This window comes from Bufo bufo, chromosome 3 (genome assembly GCF_905171765.1).
Source record: "Bufo bufo chromosome 3, aBufBuf1.1, whole genome shotgun sequence".
Taxonomy (NCBI): Eukaryota; Metazoa; Chordata; class Amphibia; order Anura; family Bufonidae; genus Bufo; species Bufo bufo.
Genome location: NC_053391.1, coordinates 262706655 through 262728993, shown reverse-complemented (window position 1 = coordinate 262728993; position 22339 = coordinate 262706655). Strand labels below are relative to the sequence as shown.

The 22339-nt window shown below is 44.2% G+C and overlaps 1 protein-coding gene across 1 annotated transcript in view; it reads right to left on the bottom strand.

The window, feature by feature from the left end:
- ATP2B4 (ATPase plasma membrane Ca2+ transporting 4) overlaps positions 1–22339 on the bottom strand; it is a 228982-nt gene that overhangs the window by 164901 nt on the left and 41742 nt on the right. Inside the window, 1 exon segment of the mRNA XM_040424121.1 lies at positions 16614–17079. Coding sequence (XP_040280055.1) covers positions 16614–16809 — 196 coding nt within the window. The 5' untranslated portion in view covers positions 16810–17079.

Genomic DNA, 22339 nt, shown 5'->3' with positions numbered 1-22339 from the left:
AGTCCATTAACAATGTAATGCTCTTCCAGGGGTTTTTGTAAGATTATTGGGCAGTTTCTCTGCCTACAAGATATCACAGATGCTTGGTTTACTTTTGCAGTTCTCAAAACTGAATTTGACTCAGCAGAAATCACATGCCTTTTCTTCACAGCAAAAATTTTATAACATGAACAGAGTTGAGAAAAAGACCTTAATCCTAACTTCTACAAACCTATGAATGCAGAATCCACCTAATGAAACTAATATGAAAAGTTGTTATCCTAAAAATCTTCATCTACTTGCATATTATAAGTTATACCAGCAAGAATTAGTCTCTATGTAGAAAACTATGATTTAAATTAAGCCTTACTGACTAGTGATTTAAATCGTGATTTAAATCATTTTAATTTAAATCAAATCCACCCTGGTCTTGCACAAGCATAGTGTGTGAGTAAATAAAATTCCCTTTTCTAACCAATTCTGGTAGAGGGCTTTTTTCTCCATTCTAAAATAATGGATCTCGGACAGAACTGACAAAAAGTAGCACTACGGATGTTTAAAATAAAGAATCTTTTTTTTTTTTCTGTCCTTCTGACGGATCAGAAGAAGGGAAAACTAAACGGTGATGTGAACGTGGCCTCAGTTGAAGAAACCAAGTATGGTCATTATATCATTACTCATTTTCCAAGACTGCGTTCTCGGTGTTCAGCTCTGCGTCATTACGCATCAACGTTTTCACATGATTGCAGTACTAGCAGTACTCACCCTATAAGAGAAACTTTTTCTCCCCCAAGTGTGCACTAGTATAGTAGGATCAGGGAGTGGTGAATACAGCTCTCCTTGTGCTGGAAGTACTCACCGCTCCCTGGTCTTCTGCCGATGCCACGTGCTCTGCTGTGACCTGAGCACAGTGTGAAGACATATAGGTGCGCTCTGTGACCTCACGCTGTGCAATGTCGGGTCACAGCACAGCGAGGTAGGAAGAGCCCTAGATCTCAGGAGCGGCAGCATCCAGAACAGGAGAGGAGAGTTTATTTTTTGTCTGTTCTGAGGTCAGATTAACATTGGGGGTCTGATTAAAATTGGGGCCTGATCCGAGATCTGATCAACTGGGGGTTTGATCGAAGGTAAATGGGCAAACTGTACAGATTAAAATTGGCAGTGTACATAGCTGCAGCTATATGTGTGAGCATGGCTGTAAGTGTAAATGTGGACAGAGGAATGCACAGTCGATATTGCAGTTTTGAAGCTCCCTGGGTTGGCTTGCAGTGAGGGGAGTCTCCTTCCCAGAGGTGACAAAGGTGCCCTTGAGGTTATGGGTATTAGGTGCAATGAAGGCTGGGTCCCTAATGTTCATCAGCAGCCTTAGGTGCAAATAGATTGAATAACAGAGAAGAACTTAGTTGGGCATAAGTTGACATTTGGTATTAGAAATACCAATTTATTGCCTTAGGCTACTTTCACACTTACGGCAGTGTGATCCGGCGGGCAGTTCCGTCGTCGGAACTGGCCGCCGGATCCGCCGCTGACAAAGCATTTGTGAGACGGATCCGGATCCGTCTCACAAATGCATTGCAAAGACGGATACCGGTATTTTGAATGCCGGATCCGGCACTAATACATTCCTATGGGAAAAATGCCGGATCCGGCATTCAGGCAGGTCTTTAATCGCCGGAGATAAAACCGTAGCATGCTACGGTTTTATCTTTTGCCTGATCAGTCAAAACGACTGAACTGAAGACATCCTGATGCGATCTTGAACGTATTACTCTCCATTCAGAATGCATAGAGATATGCCTGATCAGCTCTTTTCCGGTATAGAGCCCCTGTGGCGGAACTCTATGCCGGAAAAGAAAAAAACGCTAGTGTGAAAGTACCCCAAGAAGGGATAACTATAGTCCATACAAGATGAATTCCTAGCCAGGATGGTGCTGCCTCCCATTAGAACAGGTCTGGGTAGGATCTTTACTAAATTTCAGAGCTCTGGTCACACTAATTTTCCTTTAACTTCAGACTGACCCATACTATCTCCAGGTGAAGAGTATACTATACCCTATAAATCACAAGGACGCTACCCATATATGTCTTGCACTCCTTGAATTACATACGATTTCCATTAATATTGTCCAAGAAGGAATGTGGTTCCAAATAATGCTTTACGCTAAACTGTAGATCGTGAATAGGCACTGTAGGCTACTCCACTCACCAAATGATAGTAGGGTGCATACATTGAACTACCACTCATCTTCACTAGGCTTTCCCTTTCTGACACACTGGGTCCTTATCTGAGATCTTCACCTTAGAAACCTTTTAGCTTTAAACTTAACTTCCTGCCTCCTAGCATGTTACTTTTAGGTGTCAGGCCATGCGCAGAGGCGGCAAGTGTCCACGGGTCATGCGCGGAGGCGGCAAGTGTCCGCAGGCCATGCACAGAGGTAAGTGACAGCCATGTACGGAAGCAGGTGGCAGCAGGCCCAGCACAGCAGGCCACAGAAACAAAAGCAGCAAGCTGTGAGGCGGCACGCCGGGCACAAAAGCCGTGAGGCGGCACACTGGGCACAAAAGCCGTGAGGCCCTAAAAGTTCTTGTAGAATCTCTTCAACCCTAGAGCAGGAAACCTAAACTACTATGAACTGAAGCGTTGAATCCAGGTTCTGTTTGGGATCCCACAATGGTCTAATTTAAAGGGGTTGTCCAGGTTCAGAGCTGAACCCGGACATACCTCCATTTTCACCCAGGAAGCCCCCCTGACTTGAGCATCGGAGCAGTTCATGCTCCGATGCTCTCCTTTGAACTGCGCTAAATCGCGCAGAGCAAAGGCATTTTCCCGGAATTCCGGTGACGTACTGGGCTCCCCATGGGGCTGCCAGGAAGCCCGGTGACGTCACCGGCACTGAAGGGTGGGCTTTAGAGCTGCCCTAGCCTGTAAAACGGCTAGGGCAGCGCTAAAGCATGCCCATCAGAGCCGGTGACATCACCGAACACACTGCTTGGCGGAACCTTCTGCCCGGCAGTGTGTTACTGTAAACAAAAGAGCCATTACCCTGCGCGATCTAGCGCAGGGCAAGGGAGCGCATTGGAGCATTAGATGCTCTGATGCCATCAGGGGTGCTGCCTGGTTGAAATTATGGGTCCGGGGGTTCAGCTCTGAACACGAACAACCCCTTTAAGTATGGAGGCCTGGTGGTGAGCGTGTCAATCATGCCTTTGCTGTGGAGAGCCACCACATTACAATTAGTCACCCCCAGTAGTGATACAAGAGACACTAACAGCACAGCACTAAGTACAGCAGGATAATGCTTGCACACACACAGCAAGGGATGCCCGGGAAAGTATCTGCCAGATTTCAAAACTTCCTTTGCCTGTCCATCTACCATGTTTAGTTTATAATCGTATAGGGTATTGAATGTATATTTTTTTAACAATCATGCTCAAAATCTGGAAAAAATAAGCACTGCTGAAGCCACATGTGGCTTAGGAGCTGCATCCCCCTGCACTCTCGGATGATGCGAGCAAGTGTAGGACACAGGCCTGTACTAAAAATCTGGAGATTCCTGCATGGCCACGCTTCTGCACTTCTATGCTCAAAGGGGCTATCATAAACTGTCCTCCCATGTGCCGGGCCCCTCACAGAAGCACCGCGATGCTAGGAAGGCTCATCCCCGCCTGCCATTGTCTGCTCCCTCCTCGACACCGGATGTTCTCATCGGCACACGGCGAGCAGTGGCAGTGCGGGGACCAGGAGCGGCGCAGGGAGCAGGGTATGTATATTACCTGTGAGGGGCCCAGCACATGGGGGGACAGTTTATGATATTGGATAACCCCTTTACCTGCAGGACTGTCTACTGTGGGGGTACACGGGAGCCAATGGCTCTCTGCCCTTAATGTTGAAAAATTAATGCCACCAAATCCATAACATCAAAACTCAGTGGCAGAATTGCTGTTTCTTTCCATTCCCTCCCCCCAAAAACAGTTGTTAAAAGTTAATCAGTAAGTTATGTGTACCCCAAATTGGTGCCGTTAACCACCTCAGCCCCCCTAGCTTAAACACCCTTAATGACCAGGCCACTTTTTACACTTCTGACCTACACTACTTAAACCGTTTATTGCTCGGTCATGCAACTTGCCACCCAAATGAATTTTACCTCCTTTTCTTCTCACTAATAGAGCTTTCATTTGGTGGTATTTCATTGCTGCTGACATTTTTACTTTTTTTGTTATTAATCGAAATTTAACGATTTTTTTGCAAAAAAATTACATTTTTCACTTTCAGTTGTAAAATTTTGCAAAAAAAACGACATCCATATATAAATTTTTCTCTAAATTTATTGTTCTACATGTCTTTGATAAAAAAAAATGTTTGGGTAAAAAAAAAAATGGTTTGGCTAAAAGTTATAGCGTTTACAAACTATGGTACAAAAATGTGAATTTCCGCTTTTTGAAGCAGCTCTGACTTTCTGAGCACCTGTCATGTTTCCTGAGGTTCTACAATGGCCAGACAGTACAAACACCCCACAAATGACCCCATTTCGGAAAGTAGACACCTTAAGGTATTCGCTGATGGGCATAGTGAGTTCATAGAACTTTTTATTTTTTGTCACAAGTTAGCGGAAAATGATGATTTTATTTTTTTTCTTACAAAGTCTCATAATTCCACTAACTTGTGACAAAAAATAAAAACTTCCATGAACTCACTATGCCCATCAGCGAATACCTTGGGGTGTCTTCTTTCCAAAATGGGGTCACTTGTGGGGTAGTTATACTGCCCTGGGATTCTAGGGGCCCTAATGTGTGATAAGTAGTTTGAAATAAAAATCTGTAAAAAATGGCCAGTGAAATCCGAAAGGTGCTCTTTGAAATGTGGGCCCCTTTGCCCACCTAGGCTGCAAAAAAGTGTCACACATCTGGTATCCCCGTACTCAGGAGAAGTTGGGCAATGTGTTTTGGGGTGTCATTTTACATATACCCATGCTGGGTGAGATAAATATCTCGGTCAAATGCCAACTTTGTATAAAAAAAATGGGAAAAGTCTTTTGCCAAGATATTTCTCTCACCCAGCATGGGTATATGTAAAAAGACACCCCAAAACACATTGCCCAACTTCTCCTGAGTACGGGGATACCAGATGTGTGACACTTTTTTGCAGCCTAGGTGGGCAAAGTGGCCCACATTCCAAAGAGCACCTTTCGGATTTCACTGGCCATTTTTTACAGATTTTGATTTCAAACCACTTCTCACGCATTCGGCCCCTAAAATGCCAGGGCAGTATAACTACCCCACAAGTGACCCCATTTTGGAAAGAAGACACCCCAAGGTATTTCGTGATGGGCATAGTGAGTTCATGGAAATTTTTATTTTTTGTCACAAGTTAGTGGAATATGAGACTTTGTAAGGAAAAAATAAATAAATAAAATCATCATTTTCCGCTGACAAAAAATATAAAATTCTAGGAACTCGCCATGCCCCTCACGGAATACCTTGGGGTGTCTTCTTTCCAAAATGGGGTCACTTGTGGGGTAGTTATACTGCCCTGGCATTTTAGGGGCCCTAATATGTGGTAAGTAGGTAAATGACCTGTGAAATCCGAAAGGTGCTCTTTGGAATGTGGGCCCCTTTGCCCACCTAGGCTGCAAAAAAGTGTCACACATGTGGTATCTCCGTATTCAGGAGAAGTTGGGCAATGTGTTTTGGGGTGTCTTTTTACATATACTCATGCTGGGTGAGAGAAATATCTCGGCAAAAGACAACTTTTCCAATTTTTTATACAAAGTTGGCATTTGACCGAGATATTTATCTCACCCAGCATGGGTATATGTAAAATGACACCCCAAAACACATTGCCCAACTTCTCCCGAGTACGGCGATACCAGATGTGTGACACTTTTTTGCAGCCTAGATGCGCAAAGGGGCCCACATTCCTTTTATGAGGGCATTTTTTGACATTTGGATCCCAGACTTCTTCTCACGCTTTAGGGCCCCTAGAATGCCAGGGCAGTATAAATACCCCACATGTGACCCCATTTTGGAAAGAAGACACCCCAAGGTATTCAATGAGGGGCATGGCGAGTTCATCGAAATTTTTTTTTTTTGCCACAAGTTAGCGGAAATTTATATATTTTTTTCTCACAAAGTCTCCCTTTCCGCTAACTTGGGACAAAAATTTCAATCTTTCATGGACTCAATATGCCCCTCACGGAATACCTTGGGGTGTCTTCTTTCCGAAATGGGGTCACATGTGGGGTATTTATACTGCCCTGGCATTCTAGGGGCCCTAAAGCGTGAGAAGAAGTCTGGAATATAAATGTCTAAAAATTTTTACGCATTTGGATTCCGTGAGGGGTATGGTGAGTTCATGTGAGATTTTATTTTTTGACACAAGTTAGTGGAATATGAGACTTTGTAAGAAAAAAATAAAATAATTTCCGCTAACTTGGGCCAAAAGAATGTCTGAATGGAGCCTTACAGGGGGGTGATCAATGACAGGGGGGTGATCAGAAAGTCTATATGGGGTGATCACCCCCCTGTAAGGCTCCATTCAGACGTCCGTATGTGTTTTGCGGATCCGATCCATGTATCAGTGGATCCGTAAAAATCATACGGACGTCTGAATGGAGCCTTACAAGGGGGTGATCAATGACAGGGGGGCGATCAGGGAGTCTATATGGGGTGATCACCCCCCTGTAAGGCTCCATTCAGACGCCTGTATGTGTTTTGCGGATCCGATCCGTGGATCCGTAAAAAACATACGGACATCTGAATGTAGCCTTACAGGGGGGGGGTGATCAATGACAGGGGGGTGATCAGGGAGTCTATATGGGGTAATCAGGGGTTCATAAGGGGTTAATAAGTGACAGGGGGGGTGTAGTGTAGTGTAGTGGTGTTTGGTGCTACTTTACTGAGCTACCTGTGTCCTCTGGTGGTCGATCCAAGCAAAAGGGACCACCAGAGGACCAGGTAGCAGGTATATTAGACGCTGTTATCAAAACAGCGTCTAATATACCTGTTAGGGGATAAAAAAAAAAAATCGCATCTCCAGCCTGCCAGCGAACGATCGCCGCTGGCAGGCTGGAGATCCACTCGCTTACCTTCCGATCCTGTGAACGCGCGCGCGTTCACAGGAAATCTCGCGTCTCGCGAGATGACGCGTAGATGCGTGACTGTGCGCAGGGCTGCCGCCTCCGGAACGCGATCCTGCGTTAGGCGGTACGGAGGCGGTTAAAAACTACAACTAGTCCAGGGGGGAAAAAAAACAAGCCTTTATACAGTTACTACGCCAAAACAGAAGAAAAATTCAGGCGGCACTACACCCAATAAATCGCTAATAAGCACATAAATAGTCCTCTGTGTACACCGGGATAATATGCAAGCTTGCGGTGGTGCCTACTTAAGTATATTTTCGATAGAATGCAATCCACCAGAAGAGGAAAATAGAAAAATCAGCGGCACTCACCAACTGCAGGGTGTCTTAATTTCTTTCTTTATTGCAGTAGCAAAAAACATGCAGACATAGCAGGGCTGAGGCGGACGAGCCTTCACAACAAACAAAAGCCGCCTGAGCGGCGAGGGGCAGCAACGGCCGTTTCGCACAAATGTGCTTCTTCCGGCTACCTGTATGACGCAGACAGGTGTGCCAGCCTATTTAAGGAGGGGCATGAAGTTAACCCTGAAAAGGCATAGCTCTAAATCCGCAGAGGACATCACCTGTATGTATGTTACAAATCAATCAAATTACATCATAAGTAATAACATGTATGTTTCAAACAAATACACTAAGATCATTGCGATCATTAAGGCCTAAGGGACCCATTGCATCCGTACAGATGATCCATCGCGCTTCTTTAACCTCCTTGTGTCATTGCTGGAAACACCTCAATTCCTGCAAAACCCAAGCATTTTTTATCCCCCCCCCCCCCCCCCATGTTTTTGCCATACATGATCTATAAGGCGGGGGCAGTCTTTTCTCGTTCTGATGGAATTGAAGTGTTCCCGGAACCTCTCTAACATGGGCCTAATTGTCTTGCCTATATAGAATGCTCCGCACTCACATTTAACTACATAGACAACGTACGTGGTCTTACACGTGCAGAATTGTCTCATTCTGTGAGATATGATTATATACACTGCTCAAAAAAATAAAGGGAACACAACAATAACACATCCTAGATCTGAATTTATTAAAAATTCTTCTGAAATACTTTGTTCTTTACATAGTTGAATGTGCTGACAACAAAATTACACAAATATAAAAAAATGTAAATCAAATTTTTAAACCCATGGAGGTCTGGATTTGGAGTCACACTCAAAATTAAAGTGGAAAAACCCACTACAGGCTGATCCAACTTTGATGTAATGTCCTTAAAACAAGTCAAAATGAGGCTCAGTAGTGTGTGTGTGGCCTCCACGTGCCTGTATGACCTCCCTACAACGCCTGTGCATGCTCCTGATGAGGTGGCGGACGGTCTCCTGAGGGATCTCCTCCCAGACCTGGACTAAAGCATCTGCCAACTCCTGGACAGTCTGTGGTGCAACGTGACGTTGGTGGATAGAGCGAGACATGATGTCCCAGATGTGCTCAATTGGATTCAGGTCTGGGGAACGGGCGGGCCAGTCCATAGCATCAATGTCTTCATCTTGCAGGAACTGCTGACACACTACAGCCACATGAGGTCTAGCATTGTCTTGCATTAGGAGGAACCCAGGGCCAACCGCACCAGCATATGGTCTCACAAAGGGTCTGAGGATCTCATCTCGGTACCTAATGGCAGTCAGGCTACCTCTGGCGAGCACATGGAGGGCTGTGCGGCCCTCCAAAGAAATGCCACCCCACACCATTACTGATCCAATGCCAAACTGGTCATGCTGGAGGATGTTGCAGACAGCAGAACGTTCTCCACGGCGTCTCCAGACTCTGTCACGTCTGTCACATGTGCTCAGTGTGAACCTGCTTTCATCTGTGAAGAGCATAGGGTGCCAGTGGCGAATATGCCAATCTTGGTGTTCTCTGGCAAATACCAAATGTCCTGCACGGTGTTGGGCTGTAAGCACAACCCCCACCTGTGGACGTCGGGCCCTCGTATCACCCTCATGGAGTCTGTTTCTGACCGTTTGAGCAGACACATGCACATTTGTGGCCTGCTGGAGGTCATTTTGCAGTGCTCTGACAGTGCTCCTCCTGTTCCTCCTTGCACAAAGGCAGAGGTAGCGGTCCTGCTGCTGGGTTGTTGCCCTCCTACGGGCTCCTCCATGTCTCCTGATGTACTGGCCTGTCTCCTGGTAGCGCCTCCATGCTCTGGACACTACGCTGACAGACACAGCAAACCTTCTTGCCACAGCTCGCATTGATGTGCCATCCTGGATCAGCTGCACTACCTGAGCCACTTGTGTGGGTTGTAGACTCCGTCTCATGCTACCACTAGAGTGAAAGCACCGCCAGCATTCAAAAGTGACCAAAACATCAGCCAGGAAGCATAGGAACTGAGAAGTAATCTGTGGTCACCACCTGCAGAACCACTCCTTTATTGGGGGTGTCTTGCTAATTGCCTATAATTTCCACCTGTTGTCTATCCCATTTGCACAACAGCATGTGAAATTGATTTTCACTCAGTGTTGGTTCCTAAGTGGAAAGTTTGATTTCACAGAAGTGTGATTGACTTGGAGTTACATTGTGGTGTTTAAGTGTTCCCTTTATTTTTTTGAGCAGTGTATATATATATATATATATATATATATTTTATCTTATAGGTTTTTTAACGCCTAGCCATTGATCTGGATTCTGTTCACATTTCATGCGGCTACTAACTAACTGATCCTTCAGAGTATGGGTTTTTCGGAAGGCGATGAGAGGTTTTTTGTCTGTAAATTTATCTAGACTACTCTTTCTTTATAGATCCCAATTATCGTGGATAATTTTTTTGATTGAATCGGCCAGGGGGTTATATTTAAATACAAACACAAAGCGATCCTCTTCGTCCATTTTTTTTACTTTGATGTAGTAATTCGTACTGTGTGTTTCTATCTGTCCTAACAAATGCTTCATCCAGCATTTTCAAAGGGTATTCCCTCTTCAGTAAACGATTCGTAAGTTCAGTGGCCTGTCTTAAGTAACCTTCCCTTCTGCTGTTGATGCGTCTTAACCGTGTAAATTGTCCATAGGGTATAGCCTCTTTTACGCTACGTGGATGGAAGCTTCCATGGTGTAGAAGGGAATTAGAGGCAGTGGTTTTTCGATAACCCTCTGTTACCATTTCCCCATCACGTATAACGACACGAACATCAAGAAAATCTAACGTCTCCCCTCCAGAATTTAAGGTGAAGCACATGTTCATGTCATTCTCCCGATTTAAATAGGAAACAAACTCTTCAGATAGAGCATGAGTTCCCTTCCACACTATGAAGACATCATCCACGTAGCGCAAAAACATTTGTATGTTGATCAAAAAGGGATTTTTTATATTAAATACATATCTGCTCTCAAGGTTATTGAGGTATATGTTGGCAAAGGTACACGACACTGGAGTCCCCATGGCCGTGCCGTATACCTGCCGATACCATTGTTGTCCAAACCTGAAAGTATTGTTGCCCAATACAAAGAGTAGTGCTTCTTCCACGAATTGGACATAGACGTTGTCCTTATCAGTAGAATTGAGCATATCCCCGACCGCCTCCACTCCCGCATGCTGGGGAATGCGGGTATATAAACTTTCTACGTCTAATGACACCAGGTTCCAATCACTCTGCCACTGGAAACCCTCCAGTGCCACGAGAAAATCCTTGGTGTCCTTTAGATAAGTGACTGATTTTTTCAGGGCCAGTCTCAATAGCCAATCAAGGTATTTCGACAAAGGCTCTGTCACCGACCCGGTCCCCGCCACAATAGGGCGGCCGGGGTCGGGCGAGTGACTTATGTACCTTTGGCAAAAAATACCATGAAGGCTTTGTGGGATATGCTGGTACCAATTTTTCAATAATAGTGCCAGCAAGAAAGCCAATATCTATGTATTTTTGTAGCAACTCCTTTAATTGTATCTAACTGCCTCAAGGCTTCTGATCTATAATATTCAAGGGACATCCACACAATGTTTCCCCCCTTGTCTGCAGGTTTTACTACAATACCAGGGTGGTTCCGTAGCCACCGTATGGCTTTAAATTCCCCTGGACTAACATTTAAGGGAGTCCGAGGATAAACCAATGCTTTCACATCATGGAGTATTCTTTTATAGAAGGTATCGATGCCGCTACCTGCATGCATGGGGGGGCAGTAGGTAGATTTTATACCCCCAGTGAATCTTTCCCGTCCGCTATCCCTTTCTTCACATTCAGTGAACTTTTTATCCAACAGGATTTCTAAACAGGCCACTTCTGACTCATTGAAATTCATAGTGAACATCTCGCTTTCATGCCCAGCCGCTACAGGGATCTCGCCCTGTCTCAGGGAAGTGAAGCAGTAGGGGTGTCATGAAAAGCCTTCTGAAGATACATTTTTCTTATGGATTTGTATAACTCAATCTCAAAATTTGCCCGGTAGAATTGCTCCACCAGGCTGAACCCCAGTACTTTGTTAAGGGCTGAGGTGCAGTCCGGGGGCAATTCGATGCCGGACAAATTAATGATTAAATCTTAATTTTCCACTATATCAATCTCTATTGTTGTTTCCAGGACACTTGTTTCCTGCTTCTCATAGACTTTCGAACTCTGTTTGTTCCTTCTACGTCCACCTCTCCTTGTTCTCCTCTTGCAGAGTTTTTTTGTACTTTATCAGTTGATGTATTGGGGTCATCCGATGCGCTGGAATCAGAATCGGTTGTCCAAAAATCTGCTCTGTTTCTTCTTTGTGGACGTCTCCTACGCTGTTTCCTTTTTCCCCAATCAAATACTCTCCCAGAAAGGGATAGCGGACGGGAAAGATTCACTGGGGGTATAAAATCTACATACTGCCCCCCCCATGCATGCAGGTAGCGGCATCGATGCCTTCTATAAAAGAATACTCCGTGATGTGAAAGCATTGGTTTATCCTCAGACTCCCTTTAATGTTAGTCCAGGGGAATTTAATGCCATACGGTGGCTACGGAAGCACCCTGGTATTGTAGTAAAACCTGCAGACAAGGGGGGAAACATTGTGTGGATGTCCCTTGAATATTATAGATCAGAAGCCTTGAGGCAGTTAGAAGATATAGGGACGTATCAAAAACTACCCAGTGACCCCACTTCCATCTTACAATTAATTAAAAGAGTTGCTACAAAAATACATAGATATTGGCTTTCTTGCTGGCACTATTATTGAAAAATTGGTACCAGCATATCCCAAAAATCCTTCATGGTATTTTTTTGCCAAAAGGTACATAAGTCACCCACCCGAGCCCCCTGGCCGCCCTATTGTGGCGGGGATCGGGTCGGTGACAGAGCCTTTGTCAAAATACCTTGATTGGCTATTGAGACTGGCCCTGAAAAAATCTGTCACTTATCTAAAGGACACCAAGGATTTTCTCCTGGCACTGGAGGGTTTCCAGTGGCAGAGTGATTGGAACCTGGTGTCATTAGACGTTGAAAGTTTATATACCCGCATTCCCCAGCATTCTATATAGGCAAGACAATTAGGCCCATGTTAGAGAGGTTCCGGGAACACCTCAATTCCATCAGAACGAGAAAAGGCTGCCCCCGCCTTATAGATCATGAATGGCAAAAACATGGGGGGGGGGGGGGGGATAAAAAATGCTTGGGTTTTGCAGGAATTGAGGTGGTTCCAGCAATGACACAAGGAGGTGAAAGAAGCGCGATGGATCATCCGTACGGATGCAATGGGTCCCTTAGGCCTTAATGATCGCAATGATCTTAGTGTATTTGTTTGAAACATACATGTTATTACTTAGGATGTAATTTGATTGCTATGTTGATTGATTTGTAACAAGCATACAGGTGATGTCTTCTGCGGATTTAGAGCTATGCCCTTTCAGGGTTAACCTCACGCTCCTCCTTAAATAGGCTGGCACACCTGTCTGCGTCATACAGGTAGCCGGAAGAAGTACATTCGTGCGAAACGGCCGTTGCTGCCCCTCGCCGCTCAGGCGGCTTTTGTTTGTTGTGAAGGCTCGTCCGCCTCAGCCCTGCTATGTCTGCATGTTTTTTGCTACTGCAATAAAGAAAGAAATTAAGATACCCTGCAGCTGGTGAGTGCCGCTGATTTTTCTATTTTCCTCTTCTGGTGGACTTTATACAGTTACATTGACTGAAAAATAAAAAAAAGTTATAGCTCTTGGAATGTGACAATGAAAAAAAAATAAAAAATTTGCTTGGTTACCAAGGCCCAAAACAGGCAGGTCACTAAGGGGTAAAAATGTACCAGCTACAGCTTCCATAAAACTTGTACCCTAAGCGTGCAATTTATTGCAAAAGAAATTGTGAATATATCCAGTAAAACTTCTAATTTATTTCTTTAAATCTCTGCTTTTTCTGAACTCAATAGCCGAGTAGGCTGTCTCATCAGTGATTGATAGCATTCCCTGTATGAAGGTGGCTTTACACTGCCTGACCGTTGTGCAGATTATCAAGCGCTCAGTCCCGATAATCTGCCCGTGTAAAAGTGCTGCTGATTACCTGATGAACGAGCACTTTGCTCCTTCAATAGTAAAACATTCGCTCATGTGGACACCTAAATCATTGTTTCAGGGTAGCAGCTTGTACTGTGATCTGCTGCCCTGAAACAGTGACTCTGTATGGTCATAGTGCATGACTACGTGCACTACATCCTAACCCATAAGACGCACTTTTTCTCCCCCCAAAATGGGGGGGAAATGCCCCTGCGTCTTATGGGGCGAATGCTGGCAGTTTTACATCGCAAGCTGCGATGTACGAGCGAGTGGGGGGACTGGGAGGAGGAGCTGGGGGCCGGCAATAGCGGCGGGGCGGTGCAGTCAGTGTACTAATATAAAATGTCTTATTCAATTGTTATTAAACATGCCCCCCAACTCCTAATAGTACCGTACATCCTAACCGCTTTAGTAGAATGCAGGCAGGCCGGGCGGGCGGCAGCGTAACTCCCTGATGTCATGTGCCTGCGCCGCCTACTTTATGAATGAAGCAGGCGGCGCAGGCAAATGACGTCAGTGAGTGACGCGCCGGCCGCCCGGCCTGCATTCTACTGAACCGGTTAGGATGTACGGTACTATTAGGAGTTGGGGGGCATGTTTAATAACTATTAATTGAATAAGACATTTTATATATTAGTATACTGGAGCGGCGGGGGAGGGATCTGTGGATGACATTTTTATGGGGGACATCTGTGGATGGCACAGTTATGGGCTGGGGGGGGTCTGTGGATGGCACGGTTATGGGCTGGGGGGGGGGGGGGGGTCTGTGGATGGCACATATATAACAGTGCCATCCACAGATCCCCCCTGTAACAGTGCAAGCCACAGATCCTCCCCCCCCCCCCATAACAGTGTCCGTCATCCACAGATCCCCCATAACAGTGTCCGTCATCCACATATCCCCGCATAACAGTGTCAGTCATCCACAGATCCCCCCATAACAGTGCCATCCACAGACCACCATTAGTTCCAAACCCACCAAAAGCACACCTTTTGGTAAAAAAAATAATTATTCTTATTTTCCTCCCCAAAAACCTAGGTGCGTCTTATGGGCCGATGCGTCTTATAGGGTGAAAAATACGGTATATGCAGTCAGGACACAGCACCCAGGGAGTGGCGAGTACAGCCAGCACCAGGGGTGCTATATTCACTGCTCCCTGGTCAAAATGAAAGCGCTCGTTAGTATTTGCTTTATAAGATGCACTGCCATTTCGCCCCACTTTTTTTTTTTTGGGAGGGGGGGGGGGTGTTTTTAAAAGTGAAATATATGATAAACGTGTAAGTACATTATTGCTGAATCTTTTCCAACAAAACTAAATCTGATATGAAACTCCTTCTGCTCTAACATGTTGCCTGCGGATTACACTCCGGTTTGCTGTGACCCAAACACAGTTATTTGTTGAAAAAAAAAAAATTATAAACTTTCCTATGGAGGAAATTGCCTATACAGATAAAGAAGAGGGTAAAAAATAACTGCAAAAAGGTTTACCACCAATAGTGACTTTAGGTTAGTACTATAAGGCAATAATTGTAACTTGTGAGCAAATAAAATTTTTCTCTATAGGGGAAACACTGTGGGCCCCGATCACAGCAACACTTTCCCTTCCTATGGAAATAATGAGGTTTTACATGTGTCACAGTGATGCCACCATTTTACCATGACACGGGGATCCAATGTTGCCATGGAGCCCTAGCCTTATTGTCAAACTTATTGTCAAACTGGTTTTTCCATCTCCTATGAAGCAGCATCATCACCAGCAAGCTGACAGTATGTAAGTACATAATATTTCCTGCTCATAATACAGTATTGCTTTACAAATGGACACCAGACCACTTAGCTTACAACGTATGTGAAACAAAGGGGTCGATTTATTAATTTATCACAGTGGCTCATACTGGATGGTACATTTGGTGCAGGGCTAGATACTTTTGTCCAGCACTATATTATCAATTAATTGGCTTACTTTTCACTTTTTAGAGAGATTCTCGGAGCAGACACATCTGGGTCCAGATGTCAGCTTTGCTCATACATGCAAAACATGTGCACTTGTTCTATAGTGTCCAAAGTTGCAAGAAAGCGGTTTATTTTTTATTAAGTATTTATTTTTGTGGACTATGTAACATAAGTGGCAGCAAGGCATGCAGATCTACATGAAGTGTGCATTATGTTATGTCTGTGGGGAATTCATACAAATTGTGACAAACAACGTTATTATAAGCTAGTAATCATAGAATATATCACTAATATTTTTCTATTTTCTTTTCATATTGATTGAGGCAGCCATCTTGTTTGAGATGTAAACAGCAGTGAAGAGATGTGCTTTACAGAAGGCACATGGACACAGGGAACCTTTTATGGAAATATGGGCATGCTCTGTGAGCAGGTGAGCCAAGTCATTTACCTATCGTCATTGGTCACCATGAAATTGCAGTGCAATCTGCAGGTAGCATGTTATAGAGCAGGATGAGCGGAGCAGATTGGTATCGGATCCTGCTTTATAACATACTGCCTGTAGCTTTGACACAAGTTCAACGTGGCAGGTTCCTTTACATTTCTTTCAATCAGTATGTAGAAATCACAGCTAAATGTAATTTAATAATATACTGTAAGTTGGGCACCAATCTCTTTAGTAAGTAAGGCAAAGTCTTCTCTGACTGTACTGAACTCTGGCTTTGCAATGGCCATATGATCAGACACATCCATCTTCCTTCTCACACTGCACATGTACTAATTTCCCGTGTAACATTTGTCAATGGAGGTTTCTGATGGCTGGGTATGGTCATGTGACCCTCCAATAGTGGTCAATTTAAGATGGGAGGCCTAAGCAGTCCAAACACACTGCTTTGCCTGACGAGGGGGTGGCAGATAATTTCTAGCAAGGTAGCTGTAATAAGGGAAGGAGGACATCATCTCAATAACAGGGTTTATATAAGTAGATAACATACCGTAATATTGTTCAGTTGCTGATATTTTTTTTCTACAATCATGAGTGAAATAATTATTTAAGATGTTAAAAGATAGTTACACATCATTAATATCATCTACTGTACCTTCAACTGGAGAGGTCTTTAGTCTTCTGCAGATAGTGGGGACTCCACCATAGTTTTCCATTATCCGAGTCACTGCCTCCCCACTCCGCAACTCCATGAGGTCCCGCAGTTCCTGCACATTGCACCCAAAGTCGCCTTCATAGCTGCCGTCATTGACAGAATTAGAAGGATGATGATCTGTGGAATTGTTTGCCATTTTGTGGATGTTGTTCTACTTTCTCAAGAGTCTGTGTACCACCAATCACCTCTATGTTTTCTATTAGGTTAAATTGCTTTAAAAGTTTCCTTTTTTTTTTTCCAGTGTAGTATGTGAAATCCTGTTTGGTCCTTGGAATCTATACCACTCTTCTTTCACACATCTCCAATGATTTCTTTAGGATGAACAATCGAAACAGGATATACATGTTACCGAGCTTCTCCTATTATCCCGGTCTTCTGAAAGACCCCAAATACAGGACAGCGGGTGCTAAGGAAGTAAAAGTAAAAGACAAATAAGTAGTAGGAACACAGATTCTAGATGTCTTAAAGGCAAATGTCACAGAGCTTTTTGGTCAAAGGATAAAGATGGTTAGGCCTCATGCATAAACATCTGGTCAGCATTTTGCATTCAAAAACTAGGAGTGGATGCAAATAAGAAGAAATCTCCTGCCATACATTTTCTATGCTTAAGACCCAATTCTGTTTTTGATTTTGACTGAAACAAAAACTTTTGCAAGCCCTCATGGAGTCACATTCATGCACAGTGTGTCTGTACCTTATAAGACATTACACTCTAACGGCAGGACACTTCATTCCAGAAGACCCACATTACTTTTACAGAAGGAAGACCCTTCCCAATACTAAATTTACAGGCCCACATCTGAATTAAATCTCAGGTTCAAATTATTTTGCAAGATCCTCGCTACAAGACTCTCTTCTTCCAAGACGTTCATAGAAATGCTGGTTAGCAATGATCTGGCATTGTAAACGTGCCGCTGATTACCTGATGAATGAGAAAACGCTCGTTCATCAGGTAATCCCATCTTTTAAGCAAGCTAAAAATAATAATTTGCCCGCAGCAGATCGTCTCATCTAATCACACTCTGCTGCCGGCAAATAATGAGTTTACATGGGGACCCGCAATGGCATTAGAGATTGCTCCTCCCCATACTGTGGAGGGGATCGCTGCATGTTTAGCAGTGGTCTCCTTCATTGACTAGCAGGAAATTGTTAGGATGGAACAATTCCTTCCTGACAAACAAAATGCTAATTTACTAATTTAATAAGGCCTTAAGTGTGCTTCATGCAAGAATTCCAAGAGAACACCACCAGGGCCATAATCTAGTTTACTACACCACAACCCTGGTGCTTTGTGGTTGCTATGAACTAACAATGTAGAGGCTTTAATTAGGGGCAGCTGGAACGTTATGTTTGACCACTCACACAGATTGCTCCAGGTACTAATATGGTTGCATGAATTTCTAGTTCTTCTTTGTCTCTTTCAGTATTGGTAAAGGTGAATGGTCACTTCTCTCTACTTTTCCCTATAACCAACGGAAGATGACAACCTATAAGGGTAACCTCACTGTTTTCCTTGAATATGCCTACACAATCTAATAGAGTTCCATAAAAATGTGCCTCTCTTTCATTTTCAAATTACCACATTTCTGAGGCCCTCAATCATTGTACTTTTTGTGATGTAAGGTGACCAAAAAAAATTGTTTATTTAGCACAGTTTTTATTTTTTATGGTGTTCATCTGAGGGGTTAGGTCATGTGATATGTTTATAGAGCCGGTTGATACGAACGCGGCGATACCTAAAATGTAAAAAAAATATATATATATATATCCTATTTTTTACCAATTTTTTTTTACTTTATTTGGGGAAAATTATGTTTTTGTTTATTTTTACTTGAAACTTAAAAAAAAATTGGGGGGGGGGGGGGAAACTATTTTTTCTACTTTTTTTTGTCCCACTTTGGGACTTCAACTTTTGGGGGTCTAATCCCTTTTACAATGCATTCCAATACTTCTGTTTTGGAATGCATTGGCTGTATGAGTAATACTGTGAGTATTACTCATACAGCTTCCGGCCTGTGAGATCCAGGGGGCTGGATCTCACAGGCTCGTCACCGGAAGGCAGCGCAGATGCCTAAGGAAGGCATCGCGCTGCCTTCCATGCCATCGGGTCCCCCCTACAGCCGCATGGGGACCGATGGCACCTCTGATCACCGCCGCCGCATAAGGTAAAAGCCGCAAACCGCAGGTCTGAATTGCGATCGCGGCCCCGGGGGGGACGACCCCCTTGCCGTTGCGACAGGATGCCCGCTGAATGATTACAGCGGACATCCTGTTCCGATCACCGCCCGCAGCACCGCAATCTAGTTTTAAGCTTAGGACGTACCGGTACGCCCTGGGTCCTTAAGGACTCGGCAAACATGGCGTACCGGTACATCCCAAGTCCTTAAGGGGTTAATCTTTACCAAATTATATGCCCCCCTCAGATCCAATTTAGAGAACACCTTGGCACCAACAATTTGATCAAACAAATCCGGAATCAAAGGAAGGGGGTACGGATCACGGACGTAAATACGGTTGAGCTCACCGAAGTCCAGACATGGTCTAAGGGTACCATCTTTTTTATTAAAAGAAAAACCCAGCCACCACTGGGGATTTGGATGGTCTGATATGACCCTTCTCCAAGCTCTCAGTGATGTACTCTCGCATAGCATTTCTTTTGGGCTCCGAAAGACTATACAACCGAGATTTGGGCAGTTTAGCTCCAAGAATAAGATTGACGGGAATATCATACTACCGATGCGGGGGTAACTCCTGGTTACCACTCTAAAAAAACACATCAGAAAATTCGGAAATGAACGAGAGTACAGTTTTAGTGGTGACCACAGAGAAAGACGCATTGAGACAGTTGTCCATGCAAAAATCACTCCAATCGAGAATCTGTCTCGCTTGCCAGTCGATGATAGAGTTATGTTTGCTTAACCATGGCAAACCCAAAACCATCGGAGCAGGCAGACCCTCCAACACATAACATGAGATAGATTCCTGATGGAAATCACCCACTCTTAAATGGATGTCATTTACCACCTGCGACAAGCATTTTTGGGTAAGAGTTACAGAATCAATAGCAAAGGCAGAAATGCTTTTCTCTAGTGCACTAGTAGTCAACCGATGAATACGAACAAACTGTCCATCAATCAGTTTAACCCTGTGAGAGATGTGTATCTGGTGTGAACATTATTCTGTAGTGCACATTTTTGTCCACAAGATGGCTGCAAGCCAGATGTTTGAGCCATGTGTGCATTCTTTTGTTTAAGGTAAATAAGGGAGGGGGAAGAGGGGATTGGATTACAGTTTTCAAATATACCTATGAACTCAGTTGAAGTTGCTGAAACCACTCCTATCAGGTTAAGGAGCCAATAGTCTCTACTTTAGGAACACCCCTTTTGTGATGTCATGTCTGCTATTTAAGTCAATGTAATGTGAATAAAGTGCGTCTCTTCTACCATGGCTCAGAGAAGAGAGAAGATGCTTTCATGAAACCACGTAGTGTGTCTGGTCTCATTATAAAGCAGTATGGAATACACATACTTATACTTCTAATTAATTTGGCACCACACAAAGAAGGAGAAGCGTATGAATTGCGCTAACAACCCCAGCCCCACTGTCAAGAAATACCTCGATTTCCACAGTTTTGGACTCTAGCGCCACCTTGGCTGACAGGAGGAAATCGGGTACTACCAGTAAATGACAAAAGTAAGTTTTCTTGCTCCTCACCCACACTACCAATAGTAATAACTATTACCAGCAGTCCCAGGAGTAGCTCCCCCAAACTGCATAGGCTCCTCACAAGGCGTAACCACAGGTGTCTCTTTATTTGACAGTGCGTCCTGAGGGTGAGGACCCTTAGATCTCCCCCTCAGGCGTCTATCCAGACGTACAGCAAGGTACATAGCTGCTTCCAATGACTCAGGTTTTTCATGCAGCCTCTCAGAACCTGACAGTACGGAGAGCAGGATCATTCCACTCCGTATCCGTAGCCCATCTCCTAAATTCAGAGCAGTAGATTTCCATGGAGCGTTTTCCCTGCCTTAAACCACGTAACTTGGTCTCAGCCTGAGAGATCCGATCCGGGTCATCATAAATAAGACCCAAGGCTCTAAGACATTCATCTACCAACTGGAGGGATGGTGATCCGGTCGGCAGAGAAAAAGCTCAAGACAAAAGTGCATCATCCTTAAGCAAAGAAATGATCATACCCACACGTTGACACTCATCCCAAGAAGAGTATGGACGCAGCTTAAAGTGCAACTTACACAATTCCCTGAACCGAATGAAATTGTCACTACCTCCAGAAAATCTGTCCGGGAGGGAAACCTTAGGTACAGGGTAGGCCTGGTATCCACCATCAGAACCAGCTACCTGTGGTCTCTGAATCCGTAAGACTGTCGCAAGGAGGTCAGCTACCTCCAATGACAGTCCCTGCAGCTGTTCGACCAGTGCAGACATAGGATCCATAGCTGCACTGACCTGAATGAAATGGTGGTTTTTATGGGCAGTACATAATGTCACGATCAGTGTGGGTGGGAGACTCCACACTGAACACAGGAGAGAAGGGGAAAAGTAACTAGTCACCTCCTAGATAACCCTAATCTGGGCCCTGACTACCTATCAATATGAATAGACCTTGAAGGTAAGAATATTTATATGCAAGATACCTAGGCCCTGATTTCCCTATAAAGCCCTAGAATAAGTTTAGGACCAGAGACAACCCATTCCTCCCCAGATGGACGAATGGAAGTCTCTGTCTCAGGCCCAGATACAACAGGGAATATAACAAATACAAACAAACGTGACACTTAACTTCGGTAGAGATGGAAGAACATGAAAACCAGAGACGACCTCACACCAGCTCAACCAAACCTAAATGAAGCTATCTACCGCATAGTCAGAATGGTGGGGTCAGACTATAAAAGGGTAGAAGTGATGACCACTGAGCAAAAGCTGAGAAATGGAAGTGGTCATTAACCCTACCAACACTGAATAAAGGGAAATCAAGGAGGCAGTTAGTTTCCTCCATGCTCAGTCAGTCTCTTTGATCTCTTGACACCAGTCACCTAAGGGACCGTGACAGTGAATTAATTGTTTTATTTCCTTTTTCTTATGTTCTTATGTGCAGATGTTCACACTAACATTCCTGTACTGTGTATTTTTTTCTTTTGTCCTTGTTTGTCCTTTTATTTCTTCCTGTCCAGCCTGCACAGAGTGATTTGCTCGGTTGACTGCTCCCCTCTGACCGCTGCACATAAATAATGTATGCACATTTAATATATGAACAGTAATGTTCACACTGCCCTTCAGTCAGAGGAATGATATCTACAGGAGTGCCTGCAACCAGGTGGAACACTATGAAAATATTCAAACTTGATAAGAAAGAAAAAGAAAAAAACAGACAATTGTGGTCATTACATTTTCCAGGCATTGAAAGAGGATGTGAGAAAGCCTGGAAAATAATCTGCTGCTTCCTGAGGGTCATAAACTACTGCAGCCAGCAAGCAAGAATGGGCTGTAACCACCAATAAATCTGCTAGGACATCAGCTTCACTGTGCCACATACAGGCGAGGAGGGGGACTAAATGTATGGAAAATCTAAACTACTACTACATTGTTGATATTAATGGAGTCATAATATAGTGAGATGGGGCATTCACTCAGAATCTTCCTTCAGA